Source organism: Bos taurus, chromosome 22 (assembly GCF_002263795.3).
Source record: "Bos taurus isolate L1 Dominette 01449 registration number 42190680 breed Hereford chromosome 22, ARS-UCD2.0, whole genome shotgun sequence".
Taxonomy (NCBI): domain Eukaryota; kingdom Metazoa; phylum Chordata; class Mammalia; order Artiodactyla; family Bovidae; genus Bos; species Bos taurus.
Window position 1 is genome coordinate 24,985,582 of NC_037349.1, and position 20,970 is coordinate 25,006,551.

General features: G+C 35.7%; 1 protein-coding gene across 1 annotated transcript in view; it reads right to left on the reverse strand.

Moving 5' to 3' along the window:
* Window positions 1-20,970, reverse strand: part of CNTN6 (contactin 6) — a 320,429-nt gene that overhangs the window by 42,216 nt on the left and 257,243 nt on the right. The window contains exon 12 of the mRNA NM_001191459.2: window positions 7,660-7,787. Within this exon, the coding sequence (NP_001178388.1) occupies window positions 7,660-7,787 (128 nt within the window). The remainder of the gene's footprint in view (window positions 1-7,659; window positions 7,788-20,970) is intronic.

The window sequence follows — 20,970 nt, forward strand, 5'->3', positions numbered from 1 at the left end:
ATTCTGTTTCCAATTAAAACATCAATCAAATGTAAGCTTAGTGTAAAGACCTTTTCAAAAATGAAAGATCTAAAAAAAATACACTTTTATTGATTTCTTTCTCAAAAATCCATTGGAAGATGCAGTCTATTCAAACGAGGAAGTGTGTCAAGAGAAAGGCATGGTGCTTAGGCAACCAGGCTCCCCGACAGACAGAAAGGCAGATCAATATCAAAGTAAGAGAGTAGAGATAGGATTGAGGAATGAATTGTTGTCAGGTCCGTAGAAAACTAAGCAAACAAACAAGAAAATTACTAACTTTAGGGAAAGCAAACACAGGGAAATGAAAGCTAATACTCTGAAATAAACCCTACAGAGAAAACTAACAAACAAGGAAATTGGTGTGATGGAGTCTAATTCCCTACCTCTAGCAAGACAGAAATGGAGGAGTATTTAATCTTTATTTAATATACTTTTCCTCTTTGTACCAATACTTGCAGTAGGCTTGGTTGCTTTATATCCTCTTAGCCAATGCAAAATGATCTGCTCAGACATGTGTTTTGCAGATTAAAATCTATTTGCAGCATTTCATATTTATATTGTATTCTACCACAGGCAGAGTATAATTTAATTCCAATGCACAAAGTAACCATGGTCAATATATTATAGTTTCCCTGCAGTTACCATTACCCATTTATCTTCCACTTCAATATTTAAATGATTTGGAGCAAATATTAAAAGACTACCCTGAACCCCTGAGTAAAAGAAACAAATGAAGAACCGTCTGGAGAAAGTAATTGTCTTAAATTTAAGTTGTCTAAATGAAAAAAACAGGTCTAGGTATCATGCAAAGTAACACTGAAAAATTCCCTAGCAAGTAATATAAAATGTAAACACAGATCTTCTGTATTAACAAGTAATCAAAACAGGGCCTTACATGTGTTTGAAAAGAGCATGCACCGTAGATTCTGCTTAATGAATTAAATATACCAACAACTCACTTTCAAAGAGGTTAATACATAATAGGCAATGACTATTTATGGGATCATATTTATATTTCCTATAAATAGATAATGTTCACTCAGTCCTCCAACTGTAACTTTATTCTGGGTTGTAGTAAAAAACCAGGTTGAAGTGTTCTGTAGATTTATAAGAGATGAAATTAGAAAATTTTAATTTTGCCTGGCTATAGGACCTAATAGAAAATGTTGCCTTCTGAATGTTTATGTTAGGTTTGCATGCGTGCATGCTGAGTCGCTTCAGTTGTGTCCAACTCTGTGACGTTATAGACCATAGCCCACCAGGCTCCTCTGTCCATGGGATTCTCCAGGCAAGAATACTGAAGGGGGTTGCCATGCCCTCCTCCAGGGCACCTTCCCCACCCAGGGGTTGAATCTCTGTCTCTTGTACTGGCAGGCATGTTCTTTACCACTAGTGCCACCTGGGAAGCCCTATGTTAGATTTAGGGAAGATGAAGTAAGAAAATAAAATCCAGAAGAGGAAAATTAGAGTCAATTAATTCCGTTGATTATTTTTCCCCTCTGCACTCCCTTACCCCCTTTCCTACCCTATTCCTTTTCTTGACTTGAATGAATTTGCTAATAACTCTTTGAGTATTCAGGATCCAAAGACTGAAAAGCTTGCATCTGGGTGTTTTTTTTTTTTTTTTTTTTAATGTTGTAATGCCACACATTTTTCCTTAAAAAAAAAGGCACTAGAGCTTGAATGACCACTGCACTAGTTCAGAAATAGAATATCTGAGGAACAAAGAAGTCTATTCACTACTTTAGCCTCAGAACGGAATCACTGAAAAAAAAAGACTGAACTTCCGATTGTTAACCAAATACTTTGGGCACAGTGTGAATAAATTTGAGAGGGAAAATGGAGGCAAAGTTATTTAAAATTCAAGATTTTTTTTTTTTTTTTTTTTTACTGCACAGACTAGACCCACTGTTGGTAAAGTTTTGCTTAGTTTTGCTCATTTTTAATAAAGAGAAGGTAAATGGCTGTGGTTTAAGTCAAGTGAGGGAAGTCAGATACCAAAGAGTGAGTATGTACTGTATGATTGCATTTATATGGCGTATATGGCAGAAAAAAATCATGACAGTTGTTGCTTCTAGGAATAGGGTGGGGCCAGGGAGGGGCATGAGGGAACAATATGTGAAAGTGAAAGTGTTAGTAATTCAGCTGTGTTCTACTCTTTGCGACCCCATGGGCTGTAGCCTGCCAGGCTCCTCTGTCCATGGAATTCTGCAGGCAAAATGCTGAGGTGGGTTGCCATTCCTTTCTCCAGGGAATCTTCCCAACCCAGAGATTGAATCCAGGTTTCCAGTATTGCAGGCAGATTCTCTACTGTCTGAGCCACCAGGCAGGCTGATAATGTATTTTGGTAGACTTTGGGGTTGCAGGGGTGTATGCATTTGCCAAAATTCAGAAAATGTACACTTAAGACTTTCTTTACATATGTAAAGTTATCAAATATTGAACTATATTTAATTAATTAAAATGAAGTATTTAGAGGGAAGTACTAATATCTGCAAATTACTATATCTTTTTCTAAACTTTAAACAATGCCATGTGAAATTATCTCATGTAATTATTATTACATAACTTTACTGGAATGTAAAAAAGAAGGATAAAAAGAGTTCTGCCACTTAATATCAATAACACAAGGACCTTGTCAAGTAATTCTAGCCCTCTATACCTCAATCTCTAATGATCACTTGCTTCAAAGGGTTGTTCTGAGGGTTCAGTGAGATGACATACATCAAGGACCTGTGACAATGCCTGGAGCAGAGTATGTACTTAATAAAAAATATTAATGATGATAATAAATAATACAACATTAATAACAGCAAAAACACACTCTTTAGGATCTCATGCTAGTTTTTAATTGAACTAATAAATCTAATTTCAAAGTCTCTGCTTTTCACCACTTTAAGAAGTGATATATGCTCATCTATTTGACCTCTTTAATTGGCACAAACCACAAGCTATACATCCCCTATTTTTACTAAGAGTAAATAAAACAATGCAAAATTTTAACAAATAGTAGGTTTGGTGACAATTTTCTTGAATAATCAAAAATATGCAAACTTATAATTCATTAATTATAATTAATATACGATGTCCATCCTGTAATGTATAATATATATTTAAAAGAAAAAAAGCTGCTTAACATACCTGGAGTGATATGTGCTTGATTTTTAAAAGACTATGAACTAAATTGTTATGAAGGCCGAAATATTATTGACATTATTGGGTTTCCTTACATGAATGCTTTTTGGTTTTTTTCTCCTTTATTCTTGAAGAAATTAAGGTCTCAAGAACTCACTCAGCATTATTTTCAGCGTTGGAGGGGGAATGAAAATTTCATATCCAGACAGAGTAAAAATTCACTATATATTTTTTCACCTTAATAATACTTCCACTAAAAATTTTTAAGTCAAAGTCTTCTTTATATTAAATCTTTTAATTCATTCTTTGCATAAAATTGGGATGTAGAGTTAAACATTTGGGGAAAGACATTAGCAGTACTCGGGAGAATTCAACCACTACAAAATAGTGGATATATTCCATTGTGTCTTGTCACCTCTGTGAAATTGTATTTTTGGTTTACTCAGGAAAGCTGGGCTTCTAGATACAGCTGAGTTAAACACCTCAAATCTTTTAAACTACCATGGAAAGCCACAAAGCCTCCAATTATCTGCCTATCTTAGTATTTCTCTTAGTAAATGTAAAATCACATTAGTGAACACCCTCTTCTGCTGGAGAAAATGGATAGGCCACTCTCCATGCTGGTATAATAAAGACTTCTATCACAAAGAATAAACAACTAAATGAGCAGCAATAAACTTAATTTGCACATTAGATATGCTTTTCCAAGTTCCGACATTTCAGTTGAAAATAATGCTGAAGCAATGAGGCCTATAATTGAACATCCAAAACTTCTCCAGTGGGGAAACAAAAACAAATGTTGCCTGCAAACAAGATCATTCCTAGAGCCTGCTGTTTCTGTGCTTTTTAATAATTTTCCAAATGTCAGATAAAATAATTTTCCCTTTTATGTGACTTTCATATACCTCTTAGTGTATGTACACATTGTAATTTTACTAGTCCTCAAAACAAAGACATTTAAAGTTTCTTTCCTTTCAATTTCCTGTTTGTGCCCATGGAACATGTCCTCAAATTACCCTGGGCATCTTCTGAGGCTCTGGCAAGGCTGGTGCTAATTGCACTTCCAATGTTTGAATGGCAAATTGCTTTATCCTGCTGCATTAGTGAAATAGAAATTTCCAACATACAGTGCAGATAACTTCAGAATCCTCTTAACACAGATAAGCCATATCAGCTAAAAACTAAGCTGAAAAATATCTTACTCTTGTAACTATTATCTTTTTACATGTTATCTAGCAACAACATTTCTTGCATGACTGAGGCTGATAAGTAAATTCAAAGAAAGATGATTGTTTTATCAGTTTTACTGAAATTTCTCATTTGCTCTTTACCACCATATTACCAGAAAGGTCACTGTAAGCTGATCTTGATTTGAGAGACAAAATTATATTTGATGCTGTAATGACAATAAATGAACACTATAGACAGGAAAATACAAACACATACACATATACAGGCACGCGCACACACACACACACACACACATATGCAAGCACAGAGAGAAATATTAAATCGTCATCACAAACAGCCAGATGGCTGCTCTTAATAGTCAAGAAAATGACTGAATCAATGCATACTATTACGTTTCCTTCTCAGATTACATCTTCAACTCTATAGGTTGTAAAATAATAATTTTTGGCAGTAATACCTTCAACATTCCTACATGAAAGGGAATTAGAGATAGCAGCCTCATTAAGAGGAAATGCCAATGATAGACTTATCTTAAAACTATTTTGTATAAGAATCCCACAGTGTATGCATTACAGATCAGCAATAAAGCAAAGTTGCTAAATATGCTTTTATATCTTGTGTTTATGTAGTTTTTGTAAATGTGTTATGTATATGTGTTTATTTTTATTACATTAATGGCTACTATCAATGGCAAAGAAGCAAAAAATCCCTAAATCCCCTTGAAATGGGATGTGGATATTTCATGAAGGCTAAAAATAACAAACACATATTCTTTCCCACCATGGGATATAAATGACTGAAAATAATGATATTCATGCATATTGATATAAGCCTTTTGCATATGTAAATCATCTGGAATTGTACTGAACATACAAGAACAGTGAGTTCTGTCCATGAAGTATTTTAGATTTTCATGTAGCTTCCTATTTGTCCCCCTTTGCAGAGTGTGGAGTTCTCTGTGCGTTTAAATCATGTAACTACAAACACTAAAATTGGAAAAGTGAAAGCATTTAGAAGTTTATTATTTGCCTTTGAAGTGCTCTACTGTGAAGTAGTCTAACAAGTATAAATCCTGAAAAATTGAAAACTTTCAGATTTTAGAGCAGAGAAGTCAGGATAGAAATTATCTCTGAGAACCAAGGGGGATAAGGTGAGATCCTGTCACTCAATCAATAAATATTTAGTGAACACATACAGTTCCCAGGGCTGTTCCCAGGGCTGTGATAACCTTGCCTTCTTCATTTCTTTTCTAGAAGAAGGGAAAGATAAGGAGAAAATACATGTGAATAAGTGAATCATATCATTTGTAGGAAGATGAAATATGCTACAGAAGAAGGAAAAGTGGAAAAGATGAAGATGAGCAGGAATGCAGGTTGAGATCATTTTGTCTTAATATCTCCAGCAAAGGACATTAGAAATAAGCAAAACTATGTCAGCTTTTTAACTGAGAAATCTTATTTAATTATTTTCTTACTCACAGAGATTAGAGTATCTGGGGATTATGGTATGTTTTATGGAAAATCCCCAAATACCTATCAACTTGTTTCTGTCCTAAGAATCAGGAACCTCCATGGCTATGTTTCACTTCTGAAGTATCCACATGCTATCTTTAGAACTAAGCGGATGTTTCTGAGTTTCTCATATTTATGTGAATCTTCTCACTTGATTTTTCTTCCATTGATTAGTAATGTACAATATTGTGGTGCCAAAGGCAAAAGAAAATATTGAGGAAGAAAAACTATCTGTGTTGCTTAATCTATTTATAATTTTTTTTTTTCGTTAGTCTTTAGGGTGAAAGGATCTCATCATTGTATTTAAGCAGCAAACTGTTGGTCCCGCTTACCCATCACCAGTAGTCCACCAAAACTTTTGAGAAACTACATTTTCACTACTGATGTGTTCTGTCTTTAATATTTCACGTTTTAATTCCTACTGGATTTCTCCATACCTAGAAAAATTAACTGCATGTCTTTCCAGCATATATTAATCTTCTATTGTAATGTAGTGAATGAATACCACTCATAGCATCTAAATTGGAAATAAGGTAATCTCTTTTTCTTCCCTTGATGGACATGTTATTTCTTCAAACATAAAGCATTCACACTTTTTAGTACATGAGTATTACCAAAAAGCTGCTGGGGAAATTCCCTATCATTAAATATAATTATAGCACATTCCTTGAAACATTAAGTCCATATCAGTCTTAAAAACCTGATGACAATACAGTATTAAAGAAGTGAAGTTTTTCAAAATATGCCACACTGGTTGGATTTTTACACAAGTTCTATCATTTACATTTCCCCTGAGTGTTTCAGACAATTGTTGGCATAATATAATAGGCTTGAGATAAAGTTGACAGAAATATCTTCTAGGGATAAAAGTGGGTGTTTATTTTCCTTTAGACATTTTAAAGGATAATTGGTGGGTAATAGCTAACTACTTTTTGTTGAACTTATTTATTTCTAATAGAAATAATGATAAAACACCAATTGCTGAATTTAATCATTTGGGCTTAATAAGCTGCTCAGACTTCTCTATCAAGACAGTCATTTTGATCATCCAGGAGGCAATGAAATGATAAAGTGACCTGGCTTCCCCTAAACATACTAGTTTTATGAGCTGAGATTCAATAAAGTAGCAGAGATGGAGAATAGAAGCGTCTAATCCTAATTGTGTCCCCTGGTGATATATGGAGATACATTTGGACTGATACTAGTTTAAAAGTTTCAAGAATAGATTGTGCACTTTTACCATCTGAAATTGGGTGAACATATCCGTTTACTGTGATGGGAATCTAATAATGATTCACATGTCACCAATATTTTATTTTTTTATCTTTGTAAAAAACTGCTTATTAAGGCGAATGCAAGAAAGTCTGCATTTTGCTAGTTATAGTTAAGTACCCAGAGTTATAGAAACAAATGAATCGACTATGTGCTTGGCAGCCTTACATCCAGGTAAAATTTTTATACAAATTGAGAGTTTCTGAAAGAAACCTCACTAACATCATCAAAATATTCACAAATTCCTCTCATGGAGGCATTTGTGGAAATCCGCATATTTTAAGTGGAGGTTTTAGTTTTGTCTTATTACCCACTGGACAGCTTTTGAACTGTCAAGCTATTCACATCTACCATTCTGTTCCACTGGCAAAGTGAGCATGCTATTAATAAATATAAGGGTACTACTCAAATAAGCTGTGAAACCAAATATTTCACATATGCAATATGATGCAGGGTTGACAGTGATAGAGGTCAGGTATGCAAATGTATCTCCAGTGTTCATCGAGCACAAACAAAGATAGTAAAATACCTTTTATGATGAGGCTGCCAGTGTTCTTTGCAACACCAAACTGATTTGTAGCTATGCAAGTATATAATCCAGCATCCGACCTGGTAACATTATATATTTTGAGGCTGCCGTCCTCCAAGAGAAACACTCTAAAAAGAAAATTTATAATTAATATAAGTAAGGTTCTGTAAAACTGGTAAGCTTTAACCTCTTACTTTCATTTTAAAGCATTTCTAAAACCATGGCTGTATTTGATAATATGAATATATCCCTTTCCTATTATTCTGCTTTTAATTGTGAGTAATCTCTGAATCTGCATATTAGAAAAAATGACAGTTGCTTTTATTCTGACACAGTATTGACAATTATTTATGCTGTCACTTGAATTATCATTGGTGATACCAATGCACATTAAAAATCAAATGAGTGCTTGATGCTGCAATGCCCATTTGCTTGATTAAAAACAAATGCAACTATTCACTGTGCATTTTGAAAAGTCAACTCTCTGCTGAAAATTGAAGTTGGTATTAGAGACATGCAAGCTGATTTTCACACTGTTAACTCTGTGGCTTTATAAACCGGCTTTTACTTAGGACTTTCAGCTACCAAACAATAGGTTCTCAACCATGACGATATTTGCCTGTGCTAGTGAGCTAAAGGAACTATCCACATGGTCCCATAGCTAAAGGCCTCAGGCCCATCTTGTTATGTGGCCTAGTCCATCAAAAGGAGAAAGGAGTAAAATGAATGAAGACTTCAAAAAGTCAGACTGAATTAAATATTCCTAAAATACATGTAATCATATAGTATACAATGGAGGGATAGCTATTTAAGAACTTTCAGCCTTTCATAAAATGGTTCCTATGAAATTTTCTCTGAAACTCAGAAATAGTCAAAAGCAAACATCAGAACATTGTTGTAATCAAGGGAAACCCTAAGATTGGTTTCTTGGCAAAATCATCACCAAGTATTTTAATAAGGAGACAAAATGAAACAAAAGAACATGTACCCAATTTTGTGTTATAAATTTAAATTTATGATCTTTTAAAAATACAGACTGCTATATTCAAAATGGATAACCAACAAGGAAGGACATATTATGATAACCAACAAGGAAGGACATATTGTATAATACATGAAACTCTACCCATTGTTATATGTCAGCCTGAATGGGAGGGGAGTTTGTGTCACCCGAAATTACCACAACATTGTTAATTGGCTATGCCCAAATACAAAATAAAAAGTTGAAAGTTTGTAAAAAACAAAACAAAACTGTAAAAGCACTAGCTAGGTAGTCAGTATTGCATAAAAATAAATAGTGAAAATTCATTTGTAATGACAGTGGTTTTAAAGGAAAGAAAGGAATGTGGCATGCATATCACATCTATTAAAAATAGCAAAACCATATTTGTTTCATTGCAAACATATCATTGTTTCTAATATGTTTATTACAGGAAATGTAGCTAATATAATTAATTACCCAATTTGAAACACAGAGAATATTAGCCAAGTACAATTTGTACCAAACCAGCTTCTGATGTTAGTTTATATTTAGTGATAGTCCCATATTCTATTGCCAAGTGAGTGAAAGGATCCACTTCTGGGTTTAGAATGTTCCATGACACATAATCAGAAGTTTTTAAGTCATTATCTTGGAGTATTCCCCATTAGCAAACATTTGATATTTAATTTCTGAAATGTCTAGATTTCTTGATCCCAATTTATGTTAACAGTTGAATCATACTGTTAATGAACAGTAACAAAGATATTCCAGTATGTAGCAAGGGTCTGGCCCCAAACAATTCCTTATCTGATTCAATTAGAAGAAATCGATGTGAGATACATGTGGGTGCATCATTTACCTCTAGAATTTAGGAAAAACTAAGAATTTAAAGCAACATAGAAACATTAAATTTTTGCCAAAATAATTTTAAATGTTAAAAATATATACCTGCTGATAGCTAAAGGCCAACAACTTCCCAACTAGTACTGTCAATGCTTGTATGTTGTATAATGTTTCACTTAACTTGCAGAAAAGGAAAATTCATATAAACTGTGGTTTATTATTACCTGAGTATACCATTCTTTTAACTCATTGTGTATGTTCAGTAGTTTGTTAAATTGAACTGAAATTGTCATCATTGAAACAGATTATTTCTTTAGATATCTTAGAAAATCAATAGACATTTCTCAAGCTTGGGATAATAAGAAGGCATACTAAGACTAGGAAAAGTTAAAATCTGTACAAATCTAAGCAGCTAATAAGTGTCAAAGAGTGAATTGAACATTGCAACTGAGTGCTCATTTTCTTTCAAAAATCATTGCTTTGCCTCACTTGCAGTAAATAATTGTGCATGTTGAATATGACATTCAAGAAATATCTGTTGAGCCATCATTAGATGCCCTTAAGATAATCTTAGGTGTTTATGCCTCAAAATGTAGTCTCATCCCAGACCTACTGAATCAAACTTTGCATATTAACATGATTTTCAGTAATTTATAAGCACAATAACATTTGAGAACATTGTTCAAGTCATTATAATAAAGATTTCAGTCTGTATTATTGACTATGCCAAAGCCTTTGACTGTGTGGATCACAATAAACACTGGAGAATTCTGAAAGAGATGGGAATACCACACCACCTGACCTGCCTCTTGAGAAACCTGTATGTAGGCCAGGAAGCAACAGTTAGAACTGGACATGGAACAACAGACTGGTTCCAAATAGGAAAAGGAGTACATCAAGGCTGTATACTGTCACCCTGCTTATTTAACTTATATGCAGAGTACATCATGAGAAACGCTGGGCTGGAAGAAGCACAAGCTGGAATCAAGATTGCCGGGAGAAATATCAATAACCTCAGATATGCAGATGACACCACCTTTATGGCAGAAAGTGAAGAGGAACTAAAGAGCCTCTTGATGAAAGTGAAAGAGGAGAGTGAAAAAGTTGGCTTAAAGCTCAACATTCAGAAAACAAAGATCATGGCATCTGGTTCTATCACTTCATGGCAAATCGATGGGGAAACAGTGGAAACAGTGGCTGACTTTATTTTTTGGGGCTCCAAAATCACTGCAGATGGTGATTGCAGCCATGAAATTAAAAGACACTTACTCCTTGGAAGGAAAGTTCTGACCAACCTAGACAGCATATTAAAAAGCAGAGACTTTACTTTGCCAACAAAGGTCCGTCTAGTCAAGGCTATGGTTTTTCCTGTGGTCACGTATGGATGTGAGAGTTGGACTGTGAAGAAGGCTGAGTGCCAAAGAATCGATGCTTTTGAACTGTGGTGTTGGAGAAGACTCTTGAGAGTCCCTTGGACTGCAAGGAGAGCCAACCAGTCCATCCTAAAGGAGATCAGTCCTGGGTATTCATTGGAAGGACTGATGCTGAAGCTGAAACTCCAATATTTTGGCCATCTGATGCGAAGAGCTGACTCATTTGAAAAGACCCTGATGTTGGGAAAGATTGAAGGCTGAAAAGAAGGGGATGACAGAGGATGAGATGGTAAGATGGCATCACCGACTCAATGGACATGAGTTTGGGTAAACTCTGAGAGTTGGTGATGGACAGGGAGGCTTGGCGTGCTGTGGTTCATGGGATCGCGAAGAGTCGGACACAACTGAGCGACTAAGCTGAACTGAAGAATCCATTTTGTTTTCATAAGGTCAGTATGCAAAAAGGACTTCCCTGGTGGCTGAAATCTTAAAGAGTCTGTCTGCAATACAGGAGACACGGGTTCAATCTCTGGGTAGGGAAGATCCCCTGGAGAAGAGAATGGCTACCCACTCTGGTATTCTTGCCTGGAGAATTCCATGGACAGAGGAGCCTTGCAGGCTATAGTTCATGGGATCACAATGAGTCGGACACGACTGAGACTAAACACACACACAATATGCAAAAATGTACAAAAGAATAAAAAGTCTTAGATTTAAATGTTTTATAAAAACATTTTAGGAAACCAAACTAGTTTTTATGAAACCAAACTAGTTTTATGAAACCAAACTAGTAAACAAACCAATTTGTCATTTATAAAAAATATATAATTAAGAGTGTAATTCTCCCTAATTACCTAGGATATAGAAAGCCAGAGATTTACCATAATTTGAGAATTTAATGTGATAAGTAAGTGGTATGAATATTTCAGATAATTTTTTCATTAATAAGAGATTTAAAATACAGTAAGAAAATTCAATCTTTAATAATGTAGATATACTCAAACTACCTAATCATAGCCTTAAATTTATGCAGAATAATTTAAAAAAAAACTATTAAAGAAAAGTGAGAATTTCCCATCTGTCACATATCAAAACATGGCTTAGTATAAACAATTAAAAAAAAGAAAGAACACCCAGTTGATGTCAAACTGTATTAAGCAAACTGAACAATTGACATTTTCAGATAAGGAAGGATGCACATGTTAAAATTAACTGGAACATTTTAATTGATGGTTTTGGTAACATTGATAAAGATAAAGGCTGGCTTTCTATCCTTCTTTTGGATCATTCTAAAAGATACTTCAAAATGCTATCTGGAGGGCTGTAAAGAACATATTAATAAAGTACATTAAAATATTCTATGTTTATTTACATAAGCCTCTCTGGCATTTAAAAACAAAGCACAACTACGAGTGTAGATATGCTTGGTTATCAAAAAACTGCGAAAACATTCTGGTGGTAAAAATGGAAATTTGCATAAATAATTATCAAAGAGAATATAAGCCACAGAGAAGAAAGCAAAAGATATTGAAGTGATTGATTACATATAATTCATGTATATTTTTAAATTAGAACTTAAGGCTGAGATTACATTGCTAAAAGATAATAGATTATAAAAGCATGTATGAAAATATCAAAGTACGATGGAATATGGTAAGGCTTCTAAAAATTTAGTAGCAATTTATAGAGCATTTATAGAGATTGTTTTGCTTCTAAATTTATTCAGCAAATATTCATTAAACATCTATTGTGTTCCAGGTACTGTGTTAAATATTACAATAGGTATGTGAAAAATAGATAATGTCAATATCAAGGATATTATTTTGCAGAACTAAACTCATTGGTCAAAACACAAACAGCTTGTGAACTATTACTGTATGGTGTCTGCACAAGTCCTCTACTAAGCATATGTACGCCTTCTGTGCTCAGTCATGTCCAACTCTTTGCAACCCCACGGACTGTAGCCCACTAGGCTCCTCTGTCCATGGGATTTCTCAGGCAAGAATACTGGAGCAGGTTGCCATTTCCTCCTCCAGGGGTTCTTCCCAACCAAAGGATCGGACACATGTCTCTTAAGTCTGCACTAGCAGGCGGATTCTTTAACCGCTAGTGCCACTTAGGAAGCCCTAAAAATGTCAGCTTATTGAATCATTAAGTAAACCTCTGTGCTCACTATTCGTATCATCCCCATTTTACAAGTCAGGAAAGGGAGGCATGGAAAGAAGGGGGTACATCAATGTACCTGCTAGGTAGTATAGATTCCAACCCTGTCTGTCTCTCTAGACTAGGAAGTACTTGTTTTAGCAAGTGCTCTTCCACTTTAAGTTTACAAAGTATAGTTACTAATAAGGCCAAATCTTTATTTAGGTTTTTCTGTAACATCTTATGGAAAATCCAAATACACCCTGGCCAACCTAATAGTTTCTAAAAGTACAAATTTGAGTGTACACACACACACACACACACACACATGTATATGATAACCTTTAATATTTGGAGAGACAGTGCAAATACTGTGAAATGTAGTGAATAAGAGGAGGGGTATGATAGAGAAAGTTACATAGTTTACTCCAGATTCCCTAGGAAACAAAAGTAAGAGTGAAGCAGGTATATACATGTACATACACATAGGCTTCCCAGGTGGTGCTAATGGTAAAAAACCTACCTGCCAATGCAGGAGATGCAAGAACACAGGTTTGATCTCTGGGTCTGGGTTGGAAAGATCCCCAGGAGACGGAAATGGCACCCTATCCAGTATTCTTGTATGGAAAATTCCAAGTGGAGAGTAGTCTGGTGGACCACAGTCCATGAAGATATATATAGTATTTACATAACATTCTCTTTAATATTGGAGGTTTTCAATTTGACTCCCCAAATGTAATGGAATATTTAATGTGTGTGCATATATGCACATTTTCTCAGGACTTTAAGCTTTTCTGAAATAGTAAAAGCAAGTTTGATATCCTTTACCATGGGGGAGTTTTAACCAAAAACCTAAGGCAATGATGATGGCAATACTAATACTAAGGATTAGTTTTCTTCTCTCACACTGTCCTATGCAATAATGGTGTTATAAGTAGTAGTATTATTTAGCAAACATGGAGTGGGGGTCAACTGCTTATGACTGATTCTCAGTTCAGTTCAGTCACTCAGTCATATCCCACTCTTTGCAACCCCATACTGCAGCATGCCGGGCCTCCCTGTCCATCACCAACTCCCAGAGTTTACCCAAACTCATGTCCTTGAGTCGGTGATGCCATCCAACCATCTCATCCTCTGTCTTCCCCTTCTCCTCCCACCTTCAATCATTCCAGCATAAGAGTCTTTTCAAATGAGTCAGCTCTTCCCATCAGGTGGCCAAAATATTGGAGTTTCAGCTTCAACATCAGTCCTTCCAATGACTATTCAGGACTGATTTCCTTTAGGATGGACTGGCTCAATCTTCTTGCAGTTCAAGAAACTCTCAAGAGTCTTCTCCAACACCATAGTTCAAAAGGATTGAGTCTTTGACGCTCAGCTTTCTTTATAGTCCAACTCTCACATCCATACATGACTACTGCAAAAAACACAGCTTTGACTAGACAAACCTTTGTTGGCAAAGTAGTCTCTGCTTTTTAATATGCTGTCTAGGTTGGTCATAGCTTTTCTTCCAAAGTGTAAGCTTTTAATTTCATGGCTGCAGTAACCATCTGAAGTGATTTTGAAGGCCCCCCCCCCAAAAAAAATCTATCACTGTTTCCACTGTTTCCCCATCTATTTATCACCAAGTGATAAGACCAGATGCCATGATCTTAGTTTTCTGAATGTTGAGCCTTAAGCCAACTTTTTCACTCTCCTCTTTCACTTTCATCAAGAGGCTCTTTAGTTCTTCTTCACTTTCTGCCATAAGGCTGGTGTCATCTGCGTATCTGTGGTTATTGATATTTCTCCTGGAAAACTTGATTCCAGCTTGTGCTTCATGCAGCCCAGTGTTTCTCATGATGTACTCTGCATATAATTTAAATAAGCAGGGTGTCAATTGCAGCCTTGATGTACTGCTTTCCCTATTTGGAACTAGTCTGTTGTTCCATGTCCAGTTCTAACTGTTGCTTCTTGACCTGCATACAGATTTCTCAGAAGGCAGGTCAGGTGGTGTGGTATTCCCATCTCTTGAAGAATTTTCCGCAGTTTATTGTGATCTACACAATCAAAGGCTTTGGCATAGTCAATAAAAGAGAAATAGATGTTTTTCTGGAACTCTTGCTTTTTCGATGATCCAGCAGATGTTGGAAATTTGATCCCTGGTTCCTCTGCCTTTTCTAAAACCAGCTTGAACATCTGGAAGTTCATGATTCATGTACTGTTGAAGCCTGGCTTGGAGAATTTTGAGCATTACTTTACTAGCATGTGAGATGAGTGCAATTGTGCGGTTGTTTGAGCACTCTTTGGCATTGCCTTTCTTTGGGACTGGGATAAAAACTGACCTTTTCCAGTCCTGTGGCCACTGCTGTTTTCCAAACTTGCTGGCACATTGAGTGCAGCACTTTCACAGCATCATCTTTCAGGATTTGAAAAAGCTCCACTGGAATTCTATCACCTCCACTAGCTTTGTTCGTAGTGATGCTTTCTAAGGCCCACTGACTTCACATTGCAGGATGTCTGGCTCTAGGTGACTGATCACACTGTGAGTATCTGGGTCGTGAAGCTCTTTTTTGTACAGTTCTTCTGTGTATTCTTGCTACTTTTCTTAATATCTTCTGCTTCTTTTAGGTCCATACAATTTCTGTGCTTTATTGAGCCCATCTTTGCATGAAATGTTCCTTTGGTATCTCTAATTTTCTTGAAGAGATCTCTAGTCTTTCCCATTCTATTCGTTTCCTCTATTTCTTTGCATTGATCACTGAGGAAGGCTTTCTTATCTCTCCCTGCTATCCTTTGGAACTCTGCATTCAAATGGGTATATCTTTCCTTTTCTCCTTTGCTTTCACTTCTCTTCTTTTCTCAGCTATTTGTAAGATGTCCTCAGACAGCCTTTTTAATTTTTTGCATTCCTTTTTCTTGGGAATGGTCTTGATCCCTGTCTCCTGTATAATGTCATAAATCTCTGTTCAAAGTTCATCAGGCACTCTGTCTATCAGATCTAGTCCCTTAAATCTATTTCTCACTTCCACTGAATTTAACTCAGATGACCATTATATCTGCTACTGTGGGCAAGAGTCCTTAGACTAAATGGAGTGGCTATGATAGTCAACAAAAGACTCTGAAATGCAGTACTTGGATACAATCTCAAAGACGACAGAACTATCTCTATTCGTTTCCAAGGCAAATGATTTAATATCATGGTAATCCAAATCTATGCCCTGACCAGTAATGCTGAAGAAGCTGATTTTGAACAGTTCTATGAAGACCTACAAGACCTTCTAGAACTAACATGCCCAAAAGATGTCCTTTTCATTATAGGGGACTGGAATGCAAAAGTAGGAAGTCAAGAAACACCTGGGGTAATAGGCAAATTTGGCCTTGGAGTACAGAATGAAGCAGGGCAAAGGCTAATAGAGTTTTGCCAAGAGAATGCACTGGTTATAGCAAACACCCTCTTCCAAAATACAAGAGAAAACTCTACACATGGACTTCCAAATGGTCAACATCGAACTCAGATTGATTATATTCTTTGCAGCCAAAGATGAAGAAGCTCTATACAGTCAGCAAAAACAAGACGGGGGGTTGATTGTGGCTCAGATCATGAACACCTTATTGCCAAATTCAGACTTAAATTGAAGAAAGTAGGGAAAACCACTAGACCATTCAGGTATGACCTAAATCAAATCCCTTATGATTATACAGTGGAAGTGACTGAATCTGAGCCATCATATTTAATATTTGTATTACTGAGTCCAAGTTATTCAACTATGCAAGTTGTCAGCTTTCTCATCTGTAACATGGGAATATTAATATTATCTGTGTCACTGAATCTTGAGATGAAAATCAGGTAAACTGTTTAGCATGCTTAGCAATATGCCCTACTCTTAGTTAGCCATCAGTAGGTCTATAATGAACTAATTTTTCATTCTTCTAAACAATGTAAGCACTTTTGCAATTCCATGAACAGGAACAGCAGGGAAAGGACAAAGTGTTTTGTCACAATTCAACAAAGAGACCTGAGAGGTATATGATAGACTGTTTAAAAGGAGCCTAATGACAGATTGTCCCCAGCATTTCACTGACTAAGACTCTACACTGAATTCATACCACTTCATGTCTGTACTTGTGGAATCATTTTTTTTCTGATCTGCAGTGTTCTCGTTTTTATTTTGGGTACGGACATAGACTTCTTTTAAGAACTGGATTAATTAAGTGCTACTTATTAATTTTATTTTTCGCTGATACCAGTTTTGGTCTTTGCTTTCCTACATGACTCAGACCAGTGTTTTTGAATCTCATTTTGGTTCTTACTCCTGCCTGACATCTTAAAAAAAAACCCTTTCCTCTGACTGACTCAGTGGGATGGTTTGTGACTTTAAGAGATAATTATCAGTCCCTGAATTATCTTGCTTTTGGCATCACTAAGTTCTAATACTTAACTGATGGTGTATGTATGTTTCCTCCTTAACTCTTTCTCTGTGATCATTTCACAGTTCAGTGATAACACTGTTCCTCTCCAGTGTCTATTCTCAAATATCCACTTAATTAGAATAGTTCACCTGTTCACGCAATCAAATTGAGAAATTTCCCCCAAATTACCAAAGCTTAGTAGTCTATTTAGATGATTAAATCACAAATTAAGGCATTTACATTTAAAATGTTCTGTAATAATTAGAATTTGAAGACATTTACATGTATAGATGTATTATGATCATTCAACAATAGAATAATTAATAGTTATAATGTGTAATACCTCACATTATTCTTCTAATTGCATTAGAGCATTAATAAAAAGGTAGAAATTCAGAACTATAAGCTGTATCTGACAGTCAAATGACATTGGGGGATTTTATATTGGCATAGAAAAATAGAAAATGTAGAAAAACTGAGCCACCAACATTTGCAAACACTTTAAGGTTAACTGATAAATTGAAGGCAGACTACATAGTGTGATAGAACGCCCAACATTTCAATCTTCCCACATCATGGGATGTTAGTAGCACAAAGGGAAAACAAAAGTAATAGATGCCTTAACTTGTTGCCTTCTACTTTTACATCCTTTGCTGTCTACTTTTGAGCTATTGTGAATAAAACATCAGGAACATAGACTATGATGTCACGTGAACGCGTAGGAGTCTTTTATCTGGAACACATGTCAAATGTTTTGTTATTCTGAGGAATTAGTCTAAAGACTAGTGTTGAATGTTTTTCCTCTTGCTTTCCCGAGCTGTATGAGATCAGTTCAATTCAGTCGCTCAGTCGTGTCCAACTCTTTGCGACCCCATGAATTGCAGCACGCCAGGCCTCCCGGTCCATCACCAACTCCCAGAGTTCACTCAGACTCACGTCCACTGAGTCAGTGATGCCATCCAGCCATCTCATCTTCTGTCGTCCCCTTCTCCTCCTGCCCCCAATCCCTCCCAGCATCAGAGTCTTTTCCAATAAGTCAGCTCTTCGCATGAGATGGCCAAAGTACTGGAGTTTCAGCTTTAGCTTCGGTCTTTCCAAAGAATACCCAGGACTGATCTCCTTTAGAATGGACTGATTGGATCTCTAGTCCAAGGGACTCTCAAGAGTCTTCTCCAACACCACAGTTCGAAACTTGTTCATTATAAACTTCATAAATACAATAGATATTAGCATTCACATCCAGTTTATCACTACATCAAATCTAAAGCATGCCCAATCTTTGATTTACCTACATATAGAAAAAACAGATCTATATTTTCTATGCATATGGTAGATACCCTATGCATAGAAAATGAGGAACTCTCTGCTTTTTTTGTTTAGTATTAACCATAGCCTATCACAAAATTTTAGGACACAGAAGACTAGTAATTGCTAAATTTCTTAAACTCAGAGAAATTAGGACATTGGGCAATTATAATTTCATATTGCTGAAACTAGAGCAATACTGCTATTTTTATAGTTAGATTATTAACTGGAGTATTGCTTCCAGTTCTGTCTAAAGATAATACTGTAGACCATGAAATTTTAATTGACTGTCTAATTTTACTGATATCTAGAAAATGTAAAATAGATTGGATTAAAATGAGATAAGAAGTAGAAAAGTATGTATAAATTTTGACTCTGCACAATTTAGATTTTAGGTAAAATGTCCCACTGGAATCCATTTAAGATCAAATATTGATATTAGTTTTAATAATTTTAGCACCTGATTAGCATAGGTAAGGTGCAATATCTATGCTAATCTTACTGCCATTTAAAAAGTTATCTTTTAAAAATTACTTATTTTAACAAGCTACAAAAAGTAATATACAATCAAGTAAATACCAATGCTTCCTCATTTAAATCAAAATAAAGTTTTTCTTTTTCATCTTTTTTATGTCAGTAACTTTGAACATCTCTAATGGTATTTATACACAGAAAATATGTCACACCTCTGTCCAAGATAAATCAATGGATTATTAAAATGTATTTTATGATCCTTATAAAATCATCAGAGTAGTAAAAAACCCAACAGGTAACCTGAAAAAAGAGATAAAAGGATAGAGACAGAATAAAAATGCAGTGCTATGTCCAAACAGAGATGATCAAATAGGCACAGAAAATAAAATCTAGTCTCTCTTAAATGGCATAGATCATATTCTGTGAAGCACAATACACTTATTATTGTTAATTAATTCTAAACAAGGGAAAATACATACCAGAAAATTCAGCAAAATTTGTGGAAGGAATTCTTAAATATGTTATCGTATCTTTTATTTTTTCTGCCTTTTAGGTAAGAGCACAAATATTCTTTTCAGTAAAGAGTTAAGTTCAAAAGAGAAAACAAATGTTCTCAATTTGCAGATATTTCTGTTTTTTTTTTTTTTTTAATTAATTGCTTTACTTATTTTTGGTCACCCCACATGGCTTGTGGGATCTTAGTTACCCAGCCAGAGACTGAACCTGGGCCCTCAGCAGTGAGATCACAGACTTCCCAAAAATCTTTCTTAGAGTACATCCTTTAGAGACTTGCCAGATGAAAGCCTAGAGGTCTCTTCCCCAGGCATCTAGTAGAAGATTTGTACTCCATTGCTTCCTTTCCTGGTGGCTCAGTGAAAAGAATCTGCCTGCCATGCAGGAAATATGGATTCAATCCCTGATCTGGGAAGGTCCCCTGGAGAAGGAAATGGCAACCCACTCCAGTATTCTTGCCTGAAAAACCCCCATGGACAGAGGAACCTGTTGCATTAAAGTACATGGGGTCTCAAAGAATCAGACATGGCTGAGGGCCTGAACAACAACCACAACCCCTTGTCTGAATCCGATTTATCTTCCCAAGCCTACTTTCATTTTCACTGTTTCAGACACAGCTTATGCATCTCCCCAGGGTCTCTTAGTGCCATTGGCTGCCAAAAGTCCAGATAATGCAACCTCACTGGCAAAGGGGCAGCCAGCACATAAATCCCATTTTCTTTCCTTTCAAAAACTGTTTATCCCCAAGTAATTTCTGCATGGAGACAGTCTATGTGAGCCAGCTGATGCCAGCCTGCCTGTTGTGTATTTATGTGGGTTAAAGTGAGCCACTGGTCTGCACTGCTGCCTAAATTTACTTGCTTCACTCTTACTTTTGTATCCTAGGGAATCTGAAGTAAAATATGTAAGTTTCTCTATCATACCCCTCCTCTTATTCACTATATTTCACAGTACTCTGTCTCACCAAATATTAAAGATTAGCAATTTTGTCCCAAATAAATAAAATGATATGAGGAATTCCATGGTAGTCCAGTGGTTAGAATTCTGCACTTCCACTTAAGGGGCACAGGTTCAGTTTGGTCTTTGGTCAGACAGAAACTAAGATATCTTATTTAAAAACTAAAAAATAAATAACTTACTTAGCCATTGCCAGGATGCAGGTCTTTGCATCTTGATTTCTACTGAATCATTATCTGAATCATTATGTTACCTTATATTTTGAATTTTCCTTTATTTAAAATTGAGAGAAAGATAGACTTCCTATGTAGGAATCTACATCCTTCATGCTAC